The sequence below is a fragment of the Salvelinus fontinalis genome, chromosome 17 (genome assembly GCF_029448725.1).
Source record: "Salvelinus fontinalis isolate EN_2023a chromosome 17, ASM2944872v1, whole genome shotgun sequence".
Classification (NCBI taxonomy): domain Eukaryota; kingdom Metazoa; phylum Chordata; class Actinopteri; order Salmoniformes; family Salmonidae; genus Salvelinus; species Salvelinus fontinalis.
The window spans coordinates 30,975,012-30,993,166 of record NC_074681.1 but is presented as its reverse complement, the minus strand read 5'-3'; the positions used below and the strand labels follow the sequence as shown (position 1 = coordinate 30,993,166).

Below are 18,155 nucleotides of genomic sequence, written 5' to 3'. Positions count from 1 at the left end.
ATCACCAATCCCACAAAGTAAGACTCCAAACACTGAGAAAAGGCTACTCTCCTCGATGTTATCCTCACATATAATCCTGATAGGTATCAGTCTGGTGTTTTCTGTAATGACCTTGGTGATCACTGTTTTAAAGCCTGTGTTCGTAATGGCTGCTCGGTGAAACGACCTGTCCTGATTTGTCATAGACACTTGCTATAAAACTTTAATGAGCAAGCCTTCATTCATGAACTGGCCTCTAAAATGGTATAGAATCAGCTTGATCCCCTCTGTCGAAGACGCTTGGACCTTCTTTTTTGATATTTTCAGTGGTATTGTTAACAAACACACCCCCATAAAGAAAATGAGAATTAAAAACAGGTTCAGCCCCTGGTTCGACCGTGATCTTGCAGAGTTACTCCAACTCAAAAATTGCATTTAGCGAAAGGCTCGGCAGACTCAAGCTGACTGGCTATCGTTCAGGCAAAGAAATAAGTGTACTCAGGCTATCCGGAAGGCAAAAGTTAGTTACTTTAAGGAGCAGTTCTCTCTCTGTGGGTCTAACCCCAAGAAGTTCTGGAAAACGGTTAAAGATCTGGAGAATAAACCTTCCTCCTCACAGCTGCCCATGTCCCTTAATGTTGTTGATGTGGTTGTTACTGACAAGAAGCACATGGCTGAGCTCTTTAAAATCACTCATTATGTCAGGATTCCTATTTGACTTAATTGCCCTTCCAACATCTCCCACCCATTCTAATGTGACTATCCCCGATGCTTCTCCCTCTTTTTCCCCTGCCCCGCTACAAAGTTTCTCCATGCAGGCAGTCACTGAGTCCAAGGTGCTAAAGGAGCTCCTTAAACTTGACCCCAAAAAATCTCCATCTGGTTAGACCCTTTCTTCTTTAAGGTTGCTGCCCCTATAAATCGCCAAGCCTATCTCCAACCTTTTAAACCTGTCTCTCCTTTCTGGGGAGGTTCCCATTGCTTGGAAGGCAGCCACAGTTCGTCCTTTATTTAAAGGGGGAGATCAAGCCAATCCTAACTGTTATAGGCCTATTTCTATTTTGCTCTGTTTATCAAAAGTATTGGGAAGCTTGTCAATAATCATCTGACTGGCTTTCTTGATGTCTATAGTATTCTCTCTGGTATGCAATCTGGTTTCCGCTCAGGTTATGGATGTGTCACTGCAACCTTAAAGGTCCTCAATGATGTCACCATTGCCCTTGATTCTAAGCAATATTGTGCTGCTATTTTTATTGACTTGGCCAAAGCTTTTGATACAGTAGACCATTCTTGTGGGCCGGCTAAGGAGTATTGGTGTCTGAGGGGTCTTTGGCCTGGTTTGCTAACTACCTCTCGCAAAGTGTGCAGTGTATAAAGTCAGAAATCTTCTGTCTCAGCCACTGCCTGTCACCAACTATGTAGTGTTGTGTGTTTTGTCCTATATTTATATTGTATTTATATATATATATATATATATATTTTTATCCCATGCCCCCGTCCCCGCAGGAGGCCTTTTGCCTTTTGGTAGGCCGTCATTGTAAATAAGAATTTGTTAACTAACTTGCCTGGTTAAATAAAAATGACAGCTTTGCACACTCTGGCATTCTCTAAACCAGCTTCATGAGGTAGTCACCTGGAATGCATTTCAATGAACAGGTATGTCTTGTTCAAAGTTAACTTGTGGAATTTCTTTCCTTCTAAAATCAGTTGTGTTATGGCAACAACAGCTCAAATAAGCAAAGAGAAACGACAGTCCATTACTTTAAGACATGAAGGTCAGTCAATTCGGAAAAATGTGCAGTCACAAAAACCATCAAGTGCTAGGATGAAACTGGCTCTCATGAGGACCGCCACAGGAAAGGAAGACCCAGAGTTACCTCTGCTGCAGAGGAAAAGTTCATAAGAGTTACCACCCTCAGAAATTGCAGCCCGAATAAATGCTTCTGAGTTCAAGTAACAGACACATATCAACTGTTCAGAGGAGACTGTGTGTATCAGGCCTTCATGGTCGAATTGCTGCAAAGAAACCACCACTAAAGGACACCAAAAAGAAGAGACTTGCTTGGGCCAAGAAACACGAGCAATGGACATTAGACCGGTGGAAATCTTTCCATTGTTCTGATGAGTCCAAATTGGAGAATTTTGGTTCCAACTACCATGTCTTTGTGAGGCGCAGAGTAGGTGAACAGATCTCCGCATGTGTGGTTCCTACCGTGAAGCATGGAGGAGGTGGTGACACTGATTTATTTAGAATTCAAGGCACACTTAACCAGCATGGCTACCACAGCATTCTGTAGCGATACACCATCCCATATGGTTTGCGCTTAGTGGGACTATCATTTGTTTTTCTTCAACAGGACAATGACCCAAAACACACCTCCAGGCTGTGCAAGCGCTATTTAACCAAGGAGAGTGATGGAGTGCTGTATCAGATGACCCGACCTCAACCCAATTGAGAGGGTTTGGGATGAGTTGGATCACAGAGTGAAGGAAAAGCAGCCACCAAGTGCTCAGCATCTGTGGGAACTCCTTCAAGACATTCCTCATGAAGCTGGTTTAGAGAATGCCAAGAGTATGCAAAGCTGTCATCAAGGCAAAGGGTGGCTACTCAGAAAAACCTAAAATATATTTTGATTTTTTTGGTTACTCCATGATTCCATGTGTTATTTCATAGTTTTGATGTCTTCGCCATTATTCTACAATGTAGAGAATAGTAAAACCCTTGAATGAGCAGGTGTCCCAACTTTTGACTGGTACTCTAGTTAGTGGTGTGATTCTCAAGACACTCTTTCCCTTACAAAAACTGGGGTGTGTCCCAAATGGCACCGTATTTCCTATATAGTGCACTACTTTTGACCAGAGCCCATAGGCCGCCTATAGGGCGCTCAGAGCCCATAGGCCACCCAGGGCCCATAGGCCACCGGTCAAAAGTAGTGCACTATTTGGGAAATAGAGTGCCATTTGGGATGCACCCCATGTGTTATTCCCAACGCACACCTTCCCTTACTACACAGGGATAGTAGTGAACCACAAGGGACCTACCAATGAAGGCACTGTCAGACTCCAACAGGGAACCTCTCTTAGGATCCCCCACTGCATTCCTCTGGGGAGAACAGTGTACAGGCTTAGTGACACACACACACAAGCTGTACAGCAAATAAAACACTGTACGTGGTTCAGTGCACTAGCTAAATGAACTGGTCAGTATAAACTCACCAAATAATGCTTTTGTTGCTGCGGTGGTGACAGGTCAAAACAATCTGTAAAATGCAAAGACAAATGATTTAAGCCCCTTACAAGGCCTGATAAGTTAGTTATTGATAGAGCAGTCAACGGGTCGGTGATTAATGATGATTTAATAGTGAGTGTTTAGGCACTGAGCAGTGAGGTTGATATTGAGTCTGTGGACAGTGAGTAGAGGTTGATATTGAGTCTGTGGACAGTGAGTAGAGGTTGATATTGAGTCTGTGGACAGTGAGTAGAGGTTGATATTGAGTCTGTGGACAGTGAGTAGAGGTTGATATTGAGTCTGTGGACAGTGAGTAGAGGTTGATATTGAGTCTGTGGACAGTGAGTAGAGGTTGATATTGAGTCTGTGGACAGTGAGTAGAGGTTGATATTGAGTCTGTGGACAGTGAGTAGAGGTTGATATTGAGTCTGTGGACAGTGAGTAGAGGTTGATATTGAGTCTGTGGACAGTGAGTAGAGGTTGATATTGAGTCTGTGGACAGTGAGTAGAGGTTGATATTGAGTCTGTGGACAGTGAGTAGAGGTTGATATTGAGTCTGTGGACAGTGAGTAGAGGTTGATATTGAGTCTGTGGACAGTGAGTAGAGGTTGATATTGAGTCTGTGGACAGTGAGTAGAGGTTGATATTGAGTCTGTGGACAGTGAGTAGAGGTTGATATTGAGTCTGTGGACAGTGAGTAGAGGTTGATATTGAGTCTGTGGACAGTGAGTAGAGGTTGATATTGAGTCTGTGGACAGTGAGTAGAGGTTGATATTGAGTCTGTGGACAGTGAGTAGAGGTTGATATTGAGTCTGTGGACAGTGAGTAGAGGTTGATATTGAGTCTGTGGACAGTGAGTAGAGGTTGATATTGAGTCTGTGGACAGTGAGTAGAGGTTGATATTGAGTCTGTGGACAGTGAGTAGAGGTTGATATTGAGTCTGTGGACAGTGAGTAGAGGTTGATATTGAGTCTGTGGACAGTGAGTAGAGGTTGATATTGAGTCTGTGGACAGTGAGTAGAGGTTGATATTGAGTCTGTGGACAGTGAGTAGAGGTTGATATTGAGTCTGTGGACAGTGAGTAGAGGTTGATATTGAGTCTGTGGACAGTGAGTAGAGGTTGATATTGAGTCTGTGGACAGTGAGTAGAGGTTGATATTGAGTCTGTGGACAGTGAGTAGAGGTTGATATTGAGTCTGTGGACAGTGAGTAGAGGTTGATATTGAGTCTGTGGACAGTGAGTAGAGGTTGATATTGAGTCTGTGGACAGTGAGTAGAGGTTGATATTGAGTCTGTGGACAGTGAGTAGAGGTTGATATTGAGTCTGTGGACAGTGAGTAGAGGTTGATATTGAGTCTGTGGACAGTGAGTAGAGGTTGATATTGAGTCTGTGGACAGTGAGTAGAGGTTGATAATGAGTCTGTGGACAGTGAGTAGAGGTTGATATTGAGTCTGTGGACAGTGAGTAGAGGTTGATAATGTGTCTAGACCGTGAGTAGAGGTTGATATTGAGTCTAGACAGTGAGTAGAGGTTGATATTGAGTCTAGACAGTGAGTAGAGGTTGATATTGAGTCTGTGGACAGAGGTTGATATTAAGTCTAGACAGTGAGTAGAGGTTGATATTGAGTCTAGACAGTGAGTAGAGGTTGATATTGTGTTTGAGGACAGTGAGTAGAGGTTGATATTAAGTCTAGACAGTGAGTAGAGGTCGATATTGAGTCTAGACAGTGAGTAGAGGTCGATATTAAGTCTAGACAGTGAGTAGAGGTTGATAATGTGTCTAGACCGTGAGTAGAGGTCGATATTGAGTCTAGACAGTGAGTAGAGGTTGATATTGAGTCTAGACAGTGAGTAGAGGTTGATAGTGTCTAGACAGTGAGTAGAGGTTGATATTGAGTCTGTGGACAGAGGTTGATATTAAGTCTAGACAGTGAGTAGAGGTTGATATTGAGTCTAGACAGTGAGTAGAGGTTGATATTGTGTCTGAGGACAGTGAGTAGAGGTTGATATTGAGTCTGAGGACAGTGAGTAGAGGTTGATATTGTGTCTGTGGACAGTGAGTAGAGGTTGATATTGAGTCTAGACAGTGAGTAGAGATTGATATTAAGTCTAGACAGTGAGTAGAGGTTGATATTGAGTCTAGACAGTGAGCAGAGGTTGATATTAAGTCTAGACAGTGAGTAGAGGTTGATATTAAGTCTAGACAGTGAGTAGAGGTTGATATTAAGTCTAGACAGTGAGAGGAGGTTGATAATGTGTCTAGACCGTGAGTAGAGGTTGATATTGAGTCTAGACAGTGAGTAGAGGTTGATATTGAGTCTAGACAGTGAGTAGAGGTTGATATTGAGTCTGTGGACAGAGGTTGATATTAAGTCTAGACAGTGAGTAGAGGTTGATATTGAGTCTAGACAGTGAGTAGAGGTTGGTATTGTGTTTGAGGACAGTGAGTAGAGGTTGATATTAAGTCTAGACAGTGAGTAGAGGTTGATATTAAGTCTAGACAGTGAGTAGAGTTTGATATTGAGTCTGTGGACAGTGAGTAGAGGTTGATATTGAGTCTGAGGACAGTGAGTAGAGGTTGATATTGAGTCTGAGGACAGTGAGTAGAGGTTGATATTGAGTCTGAGGACAGTGAGTAGAGGTTGATATTGAGTCTGTGGACAGTGAGTAGAGGTTGATATTGAGTCTGTGGACAGTGAGTAGAGGTTGATATTGAGTCTGTGGACAGAGGTTGATATTAAGTCTAGACAGTGAGTAGAGGTTGATATTGAGTCTAGACAGTGAGTAGAGGTTGATATTGAGTCTAGACAGTGTGTGTGTGTGTGTTTGGTGATAATGCTGCTGACCGTCAACAGGTTCTCTCAGGCTGTTGATCCTGCGCTGCTGCACCCTGTAATCAGCCCGTCTCTGGATGTCCACCCTCTGTCCAGCTCTGTCCCTAGGGGGCTCACAGTAACCATGACCTTCCTCCTCTCTGGAATCAACATCTGCAGCACAAACAATGACTTCTCCATTCAATACTGAATGACATCACTGATCACCCTGGTAAAGAGTAGTGTACTAAAAAAGGAAAGTGTGACAGGGGATCTACACAACCCCAGTTGCTGCATTTGTTTCATGAACACTGTGCTGTTAGATTTCATGTATAACAATCAGTGCCCTGAGTTATGTGCCAATGGCACCCTATTCCCTATATAGTGCACTTCTGACAAGACCCTACATAGGGAATAGGGTGCCATTTGGGACCGCCCAGTATTCATCAAACAATCGCTGTATTCCTTCACCTCTGTATCGGAGCTGTAGCGAGTCATGGATCCTATGCAGGTAGTTGGGCTCTGTGTTCCTGGAGGAGGGTCTCATGACAGGGGCCTGCAGCCGCAGTCTGGCCATGTCAAATACATCCACCTGGGGCCTGTCCCTGAGCCTGGACACAGTATCGTTCAGCCTATAGATAGGACACTACAACTAACACACAGCCTGGACCCTTGGCTTGCTGAAGCCATGAGAACAACAGTGGAGGGCATCACCTCAGCCTTACCTGTCACTCATAGGTGAGTCCAGCTCCTCCCACTCTGACTGCAGAAGCTGGACCTCCAGACGTTTCTGCTCGCTACGCAGCTGTCTGCGCAGCACCGACAGTTCACTGATCACACCCCGCTGGTCTTCTGGCATGCACAGACAGATATCAGTATCTCAGAAATTGAGAGAAAACTGTTTAACTACTATGTATTGTATTATTGTGGGAGTCAGTGTTACCGGCAGCTCTCAGCTGGTTCCAGCGGGCTGGGACTGGAGGGGACTGGAGCCCTGATAGAGAACGCTCCTACAGGGAGAAGAGAGGAAGGAAGACCAGGCCCAGTCATTCTCCACTAATCTCTCCTCACAGTCAAACTATTTCCCTCAATGGTAGTGTGGAAAAGGACATGCTGTGGGCTCTGGAAGTCACTCACAGACAGGGAGACGGCAGTAGAGCGACGGCTGTCCATGGACGGAGGTCTGGGGGTGTACTGGGGAGCCTGATACCTCTTCTGGAGGGTGGGGATGGGGGGTGACGGCTCCCTTGGTACCTTTTAGACAAACAACCACAACGTCATCACTCAACTCAGTTTCCCAGACACAGATTAAGTGGAGTACTTTAAATGGAGATTCTCCATTGAGCATGATTTCTAGTCGAGGAATAGGCTTAATGTGTATTGGATGTTGAGGGTCAAACAGCGTTTTCCAGTCAGCTCACCTCCTCTAGACGTGCTTGTCTCTCCTTCTCATATTGCTTCTTCAGGGCAGAGTTCTCCTTCTCCTCTGCCTCTTTCTTCTTCCTCTCCGCCTCTTTCTTTCGCTCCTCAGCCAGACGGACCAGCTGCTCATTCTTGGATTTTTGCTGGAGGGAGAAAAACCTTGTTCAGTCCTCTGAAATATGTATGTGTTACAATAAAGATTTCCTGAACCGAATGACTCATGTCATATGATAGCATTCAGCTGAGTGACATGTTACTCATACTAGTAGCTAGAGTATTGCAGTGTAACCTAACGCTAAAGCTCCCTTAGTGAATCCAAGCCCTGGTCCAGTTAATACTGACCTCCATCTCCTTGCGTTTCTTCCTGTCCTGTTCTTCTTCATACTCTCTCTGGATGCGTTCCCTCTGCTCAGCCAGCCTCTTCTCCTCCTTCTCCTCCTCCAGCCTCTGGCTCTCTCGCTCCTTCGCTTCCTTCTTCTGCTTCTCTTCAATCTAGGCAGCAGGACAGACAACCAGGGTAATCACTGAGTGTGTGCGTGTATCCAATCACATATCTTAGCTGACTAAGGTAAACCAAACCATCAATGCGCATCAGTACAACATTGTTATTTAAGCGCTGCAATAAGCTTTTTTACGTGACTTAGTGAATTTCAGCTGATGATGTGAAAAGACTATTTTAGCCACACAGTGCCGAGGCGGGACATCCAGTACCTGTTGTTTGAGGTAAGCCTTGTGCTTGTCCTGTTCGTGGACTTGCTGTGGTGTGGGCCGGTTACCAAAAACACTGCCTCTGGCAAACAAAGGAGCCTGAACAAAACCTGTTGACAGAAACCCACCAGACAAAATAACATGTTAGCTAAGCCTGACACAGCGAGCTGGACAGGTTGGCATGGTGCCACGACCACTTTGGGTTAAGTCCTAAATGGCCAATAGGGCTCTGGTCGGAAGTAGTGAACTATGTACAGAATAGGATGACATTTGGGATGCACCCTTCCTCTCTGTCCTGTTGTATATGCCTTATAGAGAATCACATCAATGTGAAAGCACCTGTATCTACCTGAGACTCTGTGGGTGGAGGGAGGTCTGGTGTCCTCCTCTCGGAGTACTGTCATGGTGGCTGTCGCCATCTTCTGCCATGTCTCAGGGTTGATGTAGGCCTCCTCATTATGCTTGTGCATCTGGTGCAGATCGGCTGGTGACAATTCACACGATTAGTAATCTTTACAAAGGTTTTAAATATTACACATTCTTCCCTCTGTGCTCAGTCTCCAAACGTATGTCTACTGAAAGGTGAAAAAACACAGAGAATATGTGGACCATAGTGTAGAGGGAGGGAAGTCGCAGAGGGAACATACTGATGAGGTTGCCCCTGCTGTCTCTGAGGGGTGCTCCTCCTCCCCCTCTCCCCCAGGGGTCGTGGTTCTTCATGTCTGCCTCCAGCTTGGCCTCGTAGCGATCCCTCTCCTCCCTGTCCAGCCTCCGCCGCTCCTGTCTATCCTGGATCTGCAGTCAGGTTTGGATGGAACACTTTCATTAGAATACCAATTATCCAAAAATGACGTTCCCTCAAAGGACAAATAAAGTTATTGAATTCTGTACAACCCAGATGTGCTTTGTCTTCACTGTGAGGACAATAGAAAAGAGTGCAATGGTATATTGATAGGCATACCTATTGGTATACTGCTATGAGAATGTCTGAGGGAATGGGTTCAGAAAAACAAATCTGAATCTACAACACATCTACATGTAACTGCCAAAATAAACACACCATCATAAATGTCTTAATAGGGCGTTGGGCCATCACGACCCAGAACAGCATCAATGCCCCTTGGCATAGATTCTACTAGTTTCTGGAACTCTATTGGAGGGATGCGACACCATTCTTCCACGAGAAATTCCATAAGTTGGTGTTTTGTTGATGGTGGTGGAAAACCCTGTTCAGGCGCCGATCCAGAATCTCCTATAAGTGTTCAATTGGGTTGAGACCTGGTGACAGATGGCCATGGCATATGGTTTATATCATTTTTATGCTCATCAAACCATTCAGTGACCACTAGTGCCCTGTGGATGGGGGCTTTGTCATCTTATGGGGTCATAGCCATGGTAGTCAAAATAATGGCCTGACCAGCATTTTTATTCATGACCCTGAGCATGATGGAATGTTAATTGCTTAATTACCCCAGAACCACACCTGTGTAGAAGAACCTGCTTTAAACATGCTTTGTATCCCTCATTTACTCATGTGCATGAATTATTATGGCAGGACTTATATGTTACCTGGAAAAAAGCTGACTCCTCCCTTTCCTGGTGTCTCCCTGCCGAAATAACACACTGTGACGAAATGCATGCAAGCATTGAGAAAGACACGGCTGCCTTCCACAATCACATTCAAAATGTACCTGTTGTCTCAGTGCCTCCTTGTAACTTAACACACACTGTTTAGATGGCTTGATCTGCTCGGCGGGAAATCCTCCAATCCCTGAACCCATGATAGCAGCGTCACTGGCAGTTCTGCTGAAAGAGATAAAAAATGTACAAATGTTTTCCTTTGTGTTCACTACTATGAAATATGTCCATGTAACAATTTGAAATTATCAATACTATGCAAAAAGGTATGGCAAACGGGAGGTACACAATTGATGTGGTTTGTCACATTTCACGCATTGATGCAATTATTGATGCATTGATGCAATCTATCACTGGGAAAGATGTTCAGATTGCCAGAGGAGAAGGGAGAGTGAGAAAGAGGACAGTTATTGGGAGAAAGAAAGATGGCAGATGTAAGGGAGGAGGGAGAGCTCAGAGCTGTCCAGAGCAGACCAGTTCAGGCTGCAGTCGTCACTCAGCAGGGAGGGAACAACAGTCCTGTCTGTCCAGACGGCCAGTGAGCATGACCTTCTCAGAAGTCCAACACAGGGCACAAATAGGGTAGCTTTAGAGGTGGTGCCCCCTACTGGTGAATAGAGAATACTACTCACCACCTGAAGAGACTAGCATCCTGTCTAGGGGGAAATTGTACATCAAGCTGCCTCATGCTACAGAAACAGAAGATAGGCTCCTGCCCTATGGGCCACTTTGGCTCGGACAAGGCTTACTTACTGAAGAGTGGATTTTGAAGGGAAGAGACAGAATAAGATGACTAGTAGGGTACTTACTGTGGGGGCTCTGGATGGCTGCTCCCACTGTGCTGACTGGGAGGGCTGTGCTGTGTCTGGCTGGGGTGAGGCCCTGCAGGAGGAAGGCTCAGGTAGGACACAGGCTGCCCCCCTCCTGTCAGCGGATTCTGACCATCTAACATAGAACCACCAAACACTAATAAACACACATGAAATATGTAACCCAATACATATTATATAATACCACAAAACACAAATTAGGCTAGATCATAGAACATATGCTTTCACTCCAATCAATCTATTTTTTTTACTAGTATTTAACCATTTGAATCTACTGATGTAGCTTGAATATTTAACTGAGACTGGTAGTGCTTACAGTTGGCCAGGTTAGGGTCCAGTGGATTCCCTGCGCCATGGTAGAGGTAGACCTTGTCATAGGGACTTCTATGTGCATCTGCCAATGTGGATGGTGGATGAGGAAGGAAACCTGGAATCCTGAAACAGAAATTCTAAATCATACAGCAATGTTTAATTTTGTCAAACAATCTAGTGAATGTATCAGATTGAATAGATCAGGGGTGTATCCCAAATGGCACCCTATTTCCTATATAGTGCACCACTTTTGACCAGAGCCCTGGGTGCCATTTAGGACGCATATGAGGATTACTGCTTCTTCGCTACCTGAGGGTGTCCATGCTCCTGTGAATGGCCTGGCTGTAAGGGGAGATGCCTCTACTGCTGAGGCCCAGGTCGTGGCTGTACTCCAGCAGGGGGGACTGGAAGGCCACGCGGGGCTGCTCAGGGGGAATCTTCTCTCGGTTCGCCTCACTGGGTCTCCGACCCCTCCCATTTAACTCATCACCTGGTACGTCCACAGCTTGGCCTGATGGGTAAAAGTTGTCTTTTCTCTTTCTGGCATGGTCGCCACCATTCACTGCTCCAAGCGGTTTGATCCAATCTGCCTGTTTCTCCGGGTCAGTCGACCCTGTCACAGCAACTCTGAGTTCCAAATCCTTCTCTCTAATAAGACAAAGAACATAGACTGTTCATGAGGTTCTCCCCACTAGTAAGCAGCAGTAATTCGGATCTTTTGTCCAATTATTAGGCAAAAGATTTGATCAAATTGGTCAAAAGACCAATTAGTGGAAAAAGATCAGAATTTGGCTGCCTGTGTAAACACAGCCTTATAAACAAATCTACCTCAGACTACAATGCTGCTAAAATAAGTCTATGTATACCCTGTAGCTCATCTCACTAAGATGGATAATGTAAGGCTTTCTTCTTCACATACAGCAGGATCAGACAAACATGAAAAACCACCTTTTCTTATTCCTCTGCTGTTCAGCTATCTGCTCCTGCAGCTCCTGCCTGTACCTCTCCTTCCTTCTCTGCAAGGCAGCATCTGCATCTGCAGCCCCTGTCAGACATGCCATATCACCACTTTTATTTATTTATTTAAATATCAACAAATAAACTCATGTAGTTAAGAAAAATCTGAACAGAATTGGTCTTACCAATCATTAGTCCGGTAGCAAATTCGGGCTCGTCCTTCTTGGTAGAGCATCTGGATCTTCCATTGGGTCTCATCCCTGCTTGTACCTGCAGCCTGGCAGATAGGACGTCAATAAGCACTCACAGTACACTTAGACTTTACAGATAGAAAAATACTGAGCAATAAGTGTCTATGTTTTAGTGAAAGTGTGTGTTTTTTTGGTCTGATTTTAGGCTGGTTTGGGGATTTCATATGATTTTATTGTACGAGAGGATTCTAAATCTCTACAAATAGCTGGCACAAGAAGCTTGAACAAGCCATGATCCAGGCACAACAGATGACAGTATGACATCAGCCTCATTTCATTTGTACTTTTCCATCCAATGTCCCTGACAATGGAAAATTAAAACTTTAATCCAGATTAGATTAAATATTTCAGCAGTTGTTCACAGAAATGTACATTACGTACAGAAAATGCACTGCGTTAAAAATCCACAACAAAAAGAGAGCCATGACAATACAATCGTGTTCACTTGTACCAAATTGGTGTTATCACAATCATTTAGAAATGTATGTTATCAAAATCATAGGTATAGTTATTCAATACGAATAGTTTGACGTACTTGGCTTTGGGGGTTAGAGATGATGTCCCCCAGCGTGCCTCTAAGTAATCCTCATCGGGAACAACAGACCCGTTAGTCTCCTTCCTGTCTGCATAATGACTCGTCTCTGTGTCGTCGTCAGGCAGCTCAACTCTCCTGTCCCTGAGCCTTGATATGTCCCTGCGCAAAAGAGGAAGGTTAACAATACTTTTTCAAACATAGAACTAGAGTCAAGCATATAGCGAAGACCATGTCAGCAGAAACAATTAACCCATTACATAGCTAACATCTGAATCCATTACAGGTAAGTGCAACATCATGCTTTGTATCACAAAGGGAGTGTTTTAAAAACACCTGAAGTCCGTTTTGTAGTGTCTTCTTAGCCGCCTCCTCTCTTCTCCTCTCTCAGACCCCATCTGTCTGAGCCTCCTCCTCTCCATAAGATCCAGATCTTCCTCTGTGAGGTCCTCCTCAGAGTCATAGTCCACTCTCACCAGCCTGGCCTTCTCTCTAGGAAGAAGCAGTTCATCCTCAGGCCTCAGGCCCTCCACCCTACTGCCCTCCACCAGGAAGTGTCCTCCCCTGTGCAGCCCCCTCTTGCCTTCGGTCAGCGTGGCTGTCTCTCTCCTAGAGGGGACCCTCTTAGGGTGCACCGGGGGTCTGGGGCTGCAGTGAACATCAGGGAGATCTGGAGGAGCTCTGAGAAAGGCAATCTGCTCCTGTATGTATGAGGGGGAAAGGACAAGTTTAAGATCAACTTTTGGTTCCAAGCACCCTTTTTAAATTTTTTACAGAAGACGATTTGAGCAAATTCTCTTCTTTTACTGAGACCTGTTTTACCAGCCCTTTTGTAATAATATACACTCAGTATACCAAACATTATATTGAGTTGCACAGCTCCCCTCTCCCCATGGACTCTACAAGGAGTTGAAAGCGTTCTACAGGGATGCTAGCCCATGTTGACTCCAATGCTTCCCACAGTTGTGTCAAGTTGGCTGGATGTCCATTGGGTAGTGGACCATTCTTGAAACACATGGGTAACTGTTGAGCATGAAAAACACAGCAGCATTGCAGTTCTTGACACAAACCGGTGCACCTGGCCTGGCACCTACTACCATACCCTGTTCAAAGGCACTTCAATTTTTTGTCTTGCCCATTCACCCTCTGAATGGCACACATACACAATCCATGTCTCAATGGTCTCAAGGCTTAAAAATCCTTCTTTAGGGCCTCCCAGGTGGTGCAGTGGTCTAGGGCACTGCATCGTAGTGCTAGCTGTGCCACCAGAGACTCTGGGTTCGCGCCCAGGCTCTGTCGCAGCCGGCCGCGACCGGGAGGTCCGTGGGGCGACGCACAATTGGCCTAGTGTCGTCCGGGTTAGGGAGGGTTTGGCCAGTAGGGATATCCTTGTCTCATCGCGCACTAGCGACTCCTGTGGCGGGCCGGGCCCAGGTCACGGTGTTTCCTCCGACACATTGGTGCGGCTGACTTCCGGGTTGGATGTGCGCTGTGTTAAGAAGCAGTGCGGGTTGGGTTGTGTTTCGGAGGACGCATGGCTTTTGACCTTCGTCTCTCCCGAGCCCGTACGGGAGTTGTAGCGATGAGACAAGATAGCAACTACTAACAATTGGATACCACGAAATTAGGGAGAAAAGGGGGTAAAATTCAACAACAAAAAATAAATAAGAAATTAAATAAATCCTTCTTTAACCTGTCTTCCCCCCTTCATGAACTCCCTGTTCACTCATGACTGCGCAACACCATCATTAACTTTGCTGATGACACAACAGTGTCTGTCTCACAGACAATGGGAGCACACCCCCATTCTAATCAACGGGGCTGTAGCGGAGCAGGTTGAGAGCTTCAAGTTCCTTGGTGTCCATATCACCAACCATGTCAACTAACATGGTCCAAGCACATCAAGACAGTTGTGAAGAGGGCACGATAAAACCTATTCCCCCTCAGGAGACTGAAAAGATTTGGCATGGGTCCTCAGATTGACAGTTGCACCATCGAGAGCATCCTGATGGGTTGCATCACTGCCTTGTATGGCAACTGCTTGGCCGCCGACCGCAAGGCACAACAGAGGGTAGTGAGTACGGCCCAGTGCATCACCAGGGCCAAGCTTCCTGCCATCCAGGACCTCTATACCAGGCGGTGTCAGAGGAAGGCCCTAAAAATTGTCAAAGACTCCAGCCACCCTAGTTACTGTTCTATCTGCTACTGCATGGCAAGAGGTACCGGAGCGCCAAGTCTAGGTCCCAGAGGCTTCTAAACAGCTTCTACTCCCAAGCCATAAGACTCCTGAACAGCTAATCAAATGGCTACCGAGACTATTTGCAACCCCCCCCCCCCCCCCCCCCCACGCTGCTGCTACTCTGTTATTATCTATGCATAGCCACTTTAATAACCCTACCTGCATGTACATAATTACCTCAATTACTTCAAAACCGGTGCCCCCGCACATTGACTCTGAACCGGTACGCCCTGTATATGGCCCCGCTATTGCTATTTACCCATGCCAAAGCTTTTTAGTCTCCTGAGGGGGAAAATCTGTTGTCGTGCCCTCTTTACGACTGTCTTGGTGTGTTTGGACCGTGATAGTTTGTTGGTGATATGGACACCAAGGAACTTGAAACTCTTGATGTGAATGGGGCCGTGTTCAGCCTTCCTTTTCCTGTAGTCCACGATCATCTCATTTGTCTTGCTCACGTTGAGGGTGTGGTTGTTGTTTTGTATACTCAGTGTATATATAGATTTGGCTAGTTGGAATGAACTAAGAGGCCTCAGTTGACAGAGCTTGATATAAAATAGGCTACACATAGCATTGCTTAGGTTACCTAGCAGCTCTCCTCTCACCAAGGGGAAGGGGTGGGCCTGGTTCAGCAGCATTTACATTTTTTTTCTATAATTATGGTCCAAATTGGCCAAATCAGCCCAAAGCAGAGATCATTGTTTAAAAATATATATATTTGGTAGAAGACTGCACTGACTCCTTGCACTCGTACCATTCCAGTGCTCTTGTTTATCGCACACAAGTAAACATTGTGGCCCATGTATGTATGCTGACAGGTTACACATTTGTAAGTAACAACTATATAACTTTTGGCATTGGTAATATTATTACCTGAGCCATGAAGTGTCTGTAGTCCAGACGGAGCTCTTGATGTAACTTCTGTTTCTTCCTCTCATAGTCTTTACCCAAAGGTAAACTTAGACAACTCTCCTCTGAAAAACAGAATGGTATACATGAAATAAAAGACTTCCCATTGGTCAGGATCTAGATCTACTACAAAGTATCTTACAAATTGGGTTCATAACTTTATGAAAACCTGCTCTTTCCATGACAGACTGACCGAGTGAATCCAGGTGAAAACTATGATCCCTTATTGTCACTTGTTAAATCCACTTCAATCAGTGTGGCTGAAGGTGAGGAGACAGGTCAAAGAAGGATTTTTAAGCCTTGAGACATTTGAGACATGGATTGTGTATGTGTGCCATTCAGAGGGTGAATGGCCAAGACAAAAATATTTAAGTGGCTTTGAATGGGGTATGGTAGTAGGTACCAGGCCAGGTGCACCGGTTTGTGTCAATAACTGTCACCCTGCTGGGTTTTTTACGCTCAACAGTTTCCTGTGTCTATCAAGAATGGTCTACTACCCAAAGGACATCCAGCCAACTTGACACAACTGTGGGAAGCATTGGAGTCAACATGGGCCAGCATCCCAGTGGAATGCTTGACACCTTGTAGAGTACATAGCCAGACAAATCAAGGCTGGTCTGAGCACAAAAGGAAGGGGTGGGGGGATGCAACTGAATATTAGGAAGGTGTTCTTAATGTTTTGTACACGCAGTGTATACTGTACCTTTCCCTTGTGCCGTGAACGACTTAAATGGAGGGATATTTTCATTGAGTGTGTGGTCATAGGTCTTGTGATCTTTTGTCTGTTGATCCAGCCACAGGTCAGAAAATTGCAATAATTTGCTCAGCTGTCACCAAACACAAAGTAGCATGCATTTCACCCATGTCCAAGTGAGTTATTCCACCTTAAAAAGCACAAGAAAGAGGTTTGACACCCACCATCTCAGATTGTTCTGAAATAATTTCTGTTGACAGAAAATATAAGTTTAGCATTCCTGCAACATCACTTTGTTGAAATATAAATGAATATCTGCTAAATTAACCTAATTGATTGTAGGATTTTATAGGATTCATATAACACCTAACATCTGATTTGGACCCCGCTTTTTTCTGACAATGAGTTAGACATGAGAAATCCAAAGAAATGGTCCGCCAGAAAAATGTCTCCCCTGTTCAGAGAAATTGGTTATTGAAGTTGTTGGGTTTATGTCCCATCCTAAATCCTGATCCTGTTCTGACCAATAGATGGTGCTGTTCCTGCTATTAGGTGATTAGATTATTTTTTTAAAGAATCCCCCCATCATTATAAAGGGATAGTTCACCCAATTTACAAAATTACACATTGGTTTTCTTACTTTGTAAGCAGTCTATGGACCAGAGGGCTATCCTCCGAAGCAAGTTTGAGCAGTTAGCGAGGTAACTTTGATTAACTGAGTTAAACTCTGTATAATCAGTAAAAAGAAAGGGGCACACCTTTTAGCAAGGTACATTTCTATGGCAACAAATCCTTCAGAACTAACCTGCTCTGGGGGAGGCTAACTCCACTTACCCTCAATTAAATGACTGAGCCACGAGTTGAGGACCAATTAAATCAGATTCCCTTCCTCCTGCAAAGATTGTCATCATTCCCTTCATTTGCAGAAGATGACTGATTAATATGGTAATCAAATTTGTTGTGTGTAAAAAATAAAATAATGTTAAAATATATCACATTACACATTTAGTAATGAGAGAATGTATTTTACACTTCACACAGTCATACTTTTGTATAACTTATTGATAGAAGTGGGGGAGAAAGGTGTTTTTGGTTGAGCATTGATAAGCACACCAAAGTCTGCATTAACATTAATAAAGACAACACTTCTAAGCCCATTTCACACCATAGCCTACTGAATTTGCAGGCTTTCTTTTCTTTCATTTTGACTTCGGCACAAATGAAAATGTGTCACCGACTCATCTGTGGATTGATGTTTCAGCATTGTCTCAATGAACAGTTCTGCGTTCGACTAACCATGTGCGACATGCATGCACATTTACAAGCCTGCTAAAGTTAGCGGCAGACAGACAAGCAATCTATTATCTTAATTTCTCAGCGATCAAATTATTTTCAACAAAATAATGCATATCTTGTCTGTTTCTAACTACAGAAACGATTTAAGAACAATCTGAGATGATGGGTGTCATGGCTTGCTGAAATTACATGGAACGACCCAAGTCCAACATTTTCAGCATTCTATCACCACAGTAAAAATAAACACTGAAACACACCCTTATTTCCAGGTAAGGTGGATTTTGTATTCTCTGCTACTCTGGCCTTCTGTTGCTGGATGGATTTCTTAAGTTCATTATCCATCTCCAT

At 44.5% G+C, this 18,155-nt stretch overlaps 1 protein-coding gene across 1 annotated transcript in view; it reads right to left on the bottom strand.

Moving 5' to 3' along the window:
• The window catches only part of cspp1b (centrosome and spindle pole associated protein 1b), a 20,540-nt gene extending 2,385 nt beyond the window's left edge, over positions 1-18,155 (bottom strand). The window contains 24 exon segments of the mRNA XM_055866980.1: positions 3,022-3,082; positions 3,196-3,239; positions 6,056-6,196; positions 6,494-6,654; positions 6,748-6,874; positions 6,966-7,032; positions 7,160-7,276; positions 7,444-7,587; positions 7,787-7,936; positions 8,156-8,262; positions 8,502-8,636; positions 8,800-8,947; positions 9,844-9,958; positions 10,600-10,735; positions 10,937-11,055; positions 11,242-11,580; positions 11,881-11,977; positions 12,075-12,166; positions 12,676-12,834; positions 13,009-13,373; positions 15,782-15,882; positions 16,521-16,599; positions 18,065-18,092; positions 18,094-18,155. Coding sequence (XP_055722955.1) covers positions 3,022-3,082; positions 3,196-3,239; positions 6,056-6,196; positions 6,494-6,654; positions 6,748-6,874; positions 6,966-7,032; positions 7,160-7,276; positions 7,444-7,587; positions 7,787-7,936; positions 8,156-8,262; positions 8,502-8,636; positions 8,800-8,947; positions 9,844-9,958; positions 10,600-10,735; positions 10,937-11,055; positions 11,242-11,580; positions 11,881-11,977; positions 12,075-12,166; positions 12,676-12,834; positions 13,009-13,373; positions 15,782-15,882; positions 16,521-16,599; positions 18,065-18,092; positions 18,094-18,155 — 3,094 coding nt within the window.